We start from the raw sequence: 7,004 nt of genomic DNA, 5'->3' as shown, positions 1-7,004 counted from the left end.
AGCCATTTGACTTTATGTAATACTCACATTGTGATTCGCACTCCACACCAGTAGGTGGCGGAGGGGGCACAAGTCGTTCTTTGCCGATCGCCAATAAACCTCAAAGAAGAAGAAGAAGAAGAAGAAGAAGAAGCTTTTGTATTTCCGCTTAGCAAAAATGGCTCAAGGATCAAAAAAGTTTAAAGCTGAGCGGCCAGGAGCCAAGAAATCCCAACAACACAAACAGAAAGGACCGAGGAAAGGAGGTACGTGTCTAAGAACTAACCCCGTTGTCCGACGAGTTTCTGAAAACGTTTGGAAACCATTTTTAATCCATCAATATGTTGAACATTGAGAGAGCCTCATGGAAACAGCTGACCACGCTGTGCCTCCTGTTTGATTACTGAAACATGCAGTGATAACATGATAACAGGAAAAATGTATCTGATGATATACGTTTACATTTCAGCTCCACACGTTGGACAGTACTTATTGTAAAGTTTGTAGGCCTGTTACATTTGGCATAAATACTAACGAGTGTTTAAATATACAGTTTATGTAGTTGATAAACTCCGGTCAGCTTGAACAATGATGCGTGTCTATACCAAAAACTGAGCAGAACTTACCTTTAATTATCTCTAAAACTATACAGTAAAATCTGCTGAAAATTCTCATGACTACTAGTCACAGACATGAGGAACCAGAATCCATCGAAAGATCTTTGTCACCTGTCACAGATGTTTTAAAATAAAATATTGAATATTACTTAAATATCAAAGCGTCTTAATGCAATATTAGAATATTTTTCCTTTCATTTTTTTTAAACTATACAGTAAAATCTGTTGAAAATTCTCAGGACTGCAGCCAGGGGCATGAGGAACAAGAATCCATTGAAAGTTTCTTGTCACCTATCACAGACTTAAAAAAAAAAAAAAAAAAATATATATATATATATATATATATATATATTTAAAAGCAGGGTTGATTAAAGCGGAAAGTCTTAGTGCTATCAGCTTAAGACTGTAAACAATTAAAAATTATTTTTTTAAATGTGAAATAATGGAATTTTCAACATGCAATTAAAAATAAGATTAACCGTGATTAAATGTTGAAATTTTGTGCATTATTGTTGATAAAAATGTGTCTGACAGCCCTATTAAAAATGTTCACTTCCAATACCTTTACAGTTACATTAACATCAGCATCTTGAGTATATATATCTATATAATATCCTCTTCTGTTTACATTTCTTGTGTATATTTTAGTATGTTTTAAATGACTATTGGTTTTGTTTTTCTTTCTTTTCTTTTTTTCTTTGCTCAAACACGCTTATAAAATTTAAATCAATTCTGTAATAAGGATCTGTAACGTGTACCACCATCAGTTCAATGTTGTTTTCCAAGTCAAAAAGTAACATTTTTCTTTTCTTTCCTTTGTAAAGGGAGGGTCATTGCACCTAAGAAGACTCAAGTTGTTGAGCAACAGAAGCTAAAGAAGGTGAGGAAACGTTTAATGACAACAGCAGGGTTTGAATAGTCTCGGCTCTTGAATGTTGATCTATAAATACTGACTTTAACTGATTACTTATGTTAAATGTGACCTTCTCTTCTTCTCCTTAAAGGGTTTAGAGGTCGCCATCAGGAACAAGATTGAGCAGGAGGTGACCCACAAGGCAAGCTTATCCCTCCACAAGTCACTGAGTGTGGTCAAAGGGGCTGAACGTAAAGACAAGCCGGGAGAAGCCCGTCCAGGAACCAGCTCCAAATAGCATCTGATGCACAACTGCACACCTTCAGGCCTGAGGCTGGATGTGCTAAATTTAAGGGCTTACTCATGGGTTCAGTGAGTCTCACTGACCTCATGACTCAGTTTTAAGAGTCATGCCAGCTCCCCAGTTGTTTTTATTCCTGATGTTTTAGCTGACGTCAGCATATTAATATAGCTAAAACCTTTCTTGTATATGTACCAATTTCAGTCTTTCAATGAAAAGGGATCTGTATATAATAAATGAACAGACATTCTGGATGTGATTTGTAGATGGGCCTTTGTAATAACATAAACCTCTATTGGGGGGCAACGCAGAACTGTATTGACCCTCGTTGAGTGTCTGATGTTTTTTTGTTTGTTGTTAAATTCAGATTAAAAACAAATACATGAAAAACTACCTTTTTGGAGTTTTGTGTCATTTCTAATTGTTTTTATGTGGAGACAAAATGTTTTATTCCACTTTCTCAAAAGCTATGATGTGTAGTATTCTAGGGCTGTATCGGTGTATTCGTTCAACATCAATATCAGGCCTGTCGACGGACATCAGCCCATCTTCAAGTAATGTGGCACGCACTGATGTCAGGAGCCGACGTGACAAGTTGTGTCGCAAATGTGAAAGTAACTTTCGGCAGTGTGTCAAACTACTAACAACAATTAAAATACATCCGATCACATAGTCCATTTGAAGAGTAGACACAGAAAACAACTACCTTGGAATGGCTGAATGGCTTTAAACATTGTTTTTGGTATCAAACCTGATTATCACAATCGGTGCATTTCTAATATAATCACTTTATAAAAGATGTTTCAATGTTCACATTTATAAAGAGAAACAAACATGAATAAAGAGAACCCTAGTGAGGGCATGGCTAAAAATAATAAATAAGATAATTCTCATATATCCTGAAAAAAGTACATTAGTGTCAAAATAGTTACAAGAAGATAGCATAGCTTCTATAACAAAGTCAATCCATTTCTCCCACTTTAATTCCCGTTTTAATGTTTGTGTTTTCATTTTTTGGAATTGAGCATGTACATAACAAGAGCAGGGGGCTAGAAGCCTAACGTTGGATACCATGCTGTTGCCCTATTGCGCCCTGTTTTCAGGGGAAGTCTCTACCTCAGACAAGGAGACAGTGTTTAACTGAGTAATTCCTCAGGACAGCCTGAACATTGATAAGACCATCATTTAAGCAACGGACTGTGACAGCGAGCTCTCAAGCACTGAGCTTATGTGGTGTGTTATTAAAAAAAAATACCACAAAGGGGATTTTATTATATGAGGTATTTATTTAATACCTGTGTAAAATGTAGCTTATTCAATCCAGAGATTCAGTGAAGCTTTATAATGATGTTTCTATGAGACTTCTTCATGTGTCTAGTTAACTACTACAAGCTGCCTGAACAAAAACAACATGCATAATGCTCACAGTGCACAAGGACAGACAATACAATCACACTAAAAAAGCCACTGGTTAAAACAACTCATGAAATACAATCAGCATGTCTAGCAGCACAGATACATAAGCACTTGTGTCTTAAGCAGGTCTAGTGTAATAATCAGCATGCTTTCAGATAGCTCGTATGGTGTCCATGCACTGAATGGAGCGCAGGAACCTGGGGAAGGAGTCTTTGGCCATCAAATTGTAGATTCTCTGCTGTGCTGTGTTAAATGTGTCGGCACCCAGAGAGTCCATCACACCCAGCAGAGCCTCCCGGGTCTCAGCATCCAAGTTCACCTGAGAAGAAAAACATTGTCCGTAGAAGCTTGTTACCTCATTATCCTGACTGTGTGTGTCACCAAATCCCATTCTTTATTTCTACAAGTTATGCTTAGGGTTCTTCCTATCTCAGCGCTCTGTGTTACGTCACACTCTTTTCTCCACTGACCTCCTGCGGGGCGTTAGGGTTGATGAACTGGCTGTAGATGCTGCTGCCCTTGGTCTTCTTCAGGTGTGGGGGAGAAACCCTGTAGTCCTCACAGGCCAACCAAAACTCCAGGTTCTCCTCACTGAACTCTGAACGAAGGAACCCACGAAACACCTGCAGACCACCTGGGAGAAATATGAAAGGAGGAAGGAGGATGAGACACAATCAGTGTCACTGTGGAGAAGAAGAAAAAGAAAGCTGCAAGCAAATAAAATCACTTATGGATCCAATATCACTTCGTCCTCGAGGTGCTTTTATGGAAAATGGCTTAAAAACGGACAGCGAAAAGCTTAAAAATGTTAAAAATATATTAAAAAAGTATCATTTAGTGTCTCCTTTTTATTTAGGTGTAAAACTAGCAGAGTGTATTTTGAAGCTATGCAAGGACATTCATTTATATGCACAGTTTGATACCTCTTTTCACATTATTATTTGAGCTTTTCGGCCTTCATTTGATTGGACAGACTTAGAGAGATAGGGAGTGTGGGGAGCGAGAGTGGAGGAGGACATGCAGCAAACAAGATCAGGATCGGGAGTCAAACATGCAACATGATATGAAGCCTTCACGCAACAGTGGCTTAAACGTTGTGAAAGAGTGTTACACAGGGGTGTGTCCACACTTTTTGGTATGGGGGGTGGCCAGACTGGGGCACTGACTTATACGCGGGTGGCATGAGGTTTTCATGCACAAACATACAACTGAAAGGCATTTCCTGTGTATAATGTCTTTGAAAAGGTAACAGTAAAAACAGGCTGAAACCAACTCCACCACAAAGATCAACTGGAAAGACACAATTCATGAAATGTATGATATGGAGAAAATAACACATAGTATAAGGAATTTAGGCGTCGTCTTTGAGTCACGATGAAGATAATAACTAACACTGATTTAATATTGGGGGGGATAAAATAAAAAAATACGTTTGAACAAAGAAGTAGATGTGCGTGTACTTGAGGATTGGACTCTTGCTAGAAACAGGTGAAGAACATTAAAGACAAAAAAATAAACACTATAAGAGTAGAACAAACATCTTTAATCTCTTTTTTTATTCGATTATTCATTTTTGTGTTCGCCTGTTTTGTTGCTTTTATTCACCTTTTTCTCATCTCTCTTTCTCCTCTCTTTTCTGTTCTGTCTTAGGATGAGCTACCAGAAGTTTACATCCATGTCTGTGTAGAAAAACATGTCCTTTTGATACTCATCAAATGCAAATGTATTTACGCTCGTTCTGACCTTAATATTTACAGTCTATGGTATGTCAAAATGTAAAGTCATTAAAAAAGCTGCAAGCAAACTTCTGCACATCAAAAATACATGTTAGTGTTGGCATTGGTTATAATTGGTCACTTCCTGGTTAAAGATTAGTTCACTGATGGCATTGGTTATAATTGGTTGGTAATATAAAATAACGTCATCAAAGTTATCAGCATCTATTTAAGTCTGTTTCTTAAACAGCTACTAACTCCCCACAGGAGCTTTAACTTATTGAGATTATTGAAGATTAAGTTTGTTTTTTTAATAGTTAGTAGTTCTTTTAAGATATAAGTAAAACGCTACCCGCAGTGCATGCTCAACACTGCACTTTTTTTTAGCCATACTCCGTAACAAATGTTGAAAACCAGAAAACACAGCCAAAAGGCCTGCAACATCAACAACACTTCAACAATCGTTCTTTTACATTGTCCCAGGATGCACCTGCAGCATGCACAGCACTAAAAGCCCTAAACACAAGGAGCTAAATTAGATTATTTTCTTTGTAATAAACCTGTACTTTCCCTGCTCTGACCACAGTTTCTCTGACAACTTCTTGCAGGTGTTGTAGTCAGACTGAAAATCCATGAAAAACTCTTACTTCTGTTGTTGAGCAGAGTCTCCAGGTCCTGGGGAGCTTTCCCACCGTGAACCCTGAAAATAAAGAGAGGAATAGTGAAACATGTACCTTCATTTTGATAACTGGATGATGAGTGGATTAACTACGTATTTATAATTTTTAAAAAGGCTTTCGGCAGGTTTACTTGTGCTTGTGATGTGGCTCAGCCAGATGGCTTAACTTCACCCGCATCTCCTTTGCCCTGATGAAGTCAGAACAACAAGTATGATGTCAAACAAAATGTGCAAACACTAAATCCTTCTTTCACACAGAAAGTACATTGTCCCAGTTTGATACTTACTTCTCCAGGCATGAGGAGAGCCCCTTACACATCGATGCCTTTACTTTGAGAAGACCTGCACAGAGAAAATAAGCCAATTGAACTACACTAGATGTCAGCGTTTCAGTAAGCCAGTCTGACTCCCGAACTACAGCGTGTTGCTCTTATACCTGTTTGCTTTCTGATGTGTCCATCTCTCCCTTTCTGACCAGCAGGTGTGAAGACCGCAGCTGACAAAAGGTGAGAACATCTGAATGAGAGAGGAGGTGTACGTGCCAAAGGCCATGCAAGGCTTGTCAACAGGTAACACAAAGGGAGACTTTACATATAATAGACAAGTTAAAGCGAGAGGGCCTCTAATGTGTTTGTGTGTGTATGGTCAGGGATCATTAAGAGTCCATAAAGGAAGTCATGAACACAACCTTGGCCGGTTTTTCCTGAATGGATATGACAAGTGATGATGGAGGAGCAGGTGCAGCTGGGGAGAGAATAAACTGCAGGGCAGAGAAGTGAGAGGAAGAAGACTTGGCAAGATCAGATAAAACATGCACAACATTTTTAAGATTACCTTTTGATTTTTTTTGTGTGCTATTTTGCCTTGCTCTTTATTTTGCCGATGTACTGTTCATTTATACTTTGTTTTTAAACCTCTCATGTGGCTCTCTGCAGTCAAATCATCTCAAAATATGGTATGTATATCACATAAAGACACCCTGAAAGACATGCTGTTCAAGACTCTGTGATTGTTGTGTGTGTTTCTGGTTGACAGCACTAAGTCAGGGATGCAGCTTCAGACCACAAAAAGCCCCAATTCACATTTCTCTGCAGACTGGTAAAAGAAAATGTCAAAAAAGAGCAATACTCTCGCAGTACTATGTGTTATTGTATGTTATTATAAGGGAGAAACTGCTGTAGTTTTACAGCGCATCTTAAGGGAAAGGATAACACACGGTGAATGTAAATTAAAGGTGCACTATGTAGATTTGGTAGTGAAATTTAAAGTTGGAGAAGCGAAACAATTCTATGCTTTATTTTCTGAACTAAATACACAAACTTTACTCAAAGGAAAAAAATGGGTCACTGGAACACTGTTTGAAGCTAAAAAGCTACCAGGAGAGTTATTGTTTCAGTGTTACAGGGACCAAATTTTCCTCTGAGGACAGTTTGTGTATAGAGTT

At 38.2% G+C, this 7,004-nt stretch overlaps 2 protein-coding genes across 2 annotated transcripts; one reads left to right on the top strand and one right to left on the bottom strand.

Annotated features, from left to right (window-relative positions):
• The first annotated feature begins 57 nt into the window (after positions 1 to 57).
• On the top strand, positions 58 to 2,145 carry c2h19orf53 (chromosome 2 C19orf53 homolog). The gene is made up of 3 exons (XM_061050134.1): positions 58 to 245; positions 1,421 to 1,476; positions 1,601 to 2,145. The coding sequence occupies exons 1-3, from the start codon at positions 158 to 160 to the stop codon at positions 1,745 to 1,747; spliced, it is 291 nt and encodes a 96-aa protein (XP_060906117.1). The 5' UTR covers positions 58 to 157; the 3' UTR covers positions 1,748 to 2,145.
• Positions 2,146 to 3,016: 871 nt separating this feature from the next.
• si:ch211-196h16.12 (regulator of G-protein signaling 5) lies at positions 3,017 to 6,336 on the bottom strand. Its single transcript, XM_061050124.1, has 6 exons — positions 5,997 to 6,336; positions 5,848 to 5,902; positions 5,692 to 5,748; positions 5,529 to 5,581; positions 3,637 to 3,800; positions 3,017 to 3,485 (listed from the first exon to the last, which is right to left on the bottom strand). Exons 2-6 carry the CDS (start codon positions 5,877 to 5,879, stop codon positions 3,318 to 3,320), a joined length of 474 nt encoding a protein of 157 aa, XP_060906107.1. The 5' UTR covers positions 5,880 to 5,902; positions 5,997 to 6,336; the 3' UTR covers positions 3,017 to 3,317.
• Positions 6,337 to 7,004: the final 668 nt, after the last annotated feature.

This window comes from Labrus mixtus, chromosome 2 (assembly GCF_963584025.1).
Source record: "Labrus mixtus chromosome 2, fLabMix1.1, whole genome shotgun sequence".
Lineage (NCBI taxonomy): Eukaryota > Metazoa > Chordata > Actinopteri > Labriformes > Labridae > Labrus > Labrus mixtus.
Note: the sequence above shows the minus strand (reverse complement) of the source record. Positions and strands in the feature narration are given on the sequence as shown.

Bases quoted from the DNA above. Each gene is read 5' to 3' on its own strand.
- c2h19orf53 (XM_061050134.1), top strand. From the start codon at position 158: ATGGCTCAAGGATCAAAAAAGTTTAAAGCTGAGCGGCCAGGAGCCAAG. The intron at 246-1,420 runs GTACGTGTCTAA...TCCTTTGTAAAG, and splicing joins GAAAGGACCGAGGAAAGGAG to GGAGGGTCATTGCACCTAAG. The intron at 1,477-1,600 runs GTGAGGAAACGT...TTCTCCTTAAAG, and splicing joins AGCAACAGAAGCTAAAGAAG to GGTTTAGAGGTCGCCATCAG.
- si:ch211-196h16.12 (XM_061050124.1), bottom strand. From the start codon at position 5,879: ATGTGTAAGGGGCTCTCCTCATGCCTGGAGAA. The intron at 5,582-5,691 runs GTAAACCTGCCG...CTTTATTTTCAG, and splicing joins GAGCCACATCACAAGCACAA to GGTTCACGGTGGGAAAGCTC. The intron at 3,801-5,528 runs GTAAGAGTTTTT...TATTTCTCCCAG, and splicing joins GACTCTGCTCAACAACAGAA to GTGGTCTGCAGGTGTTTCGT.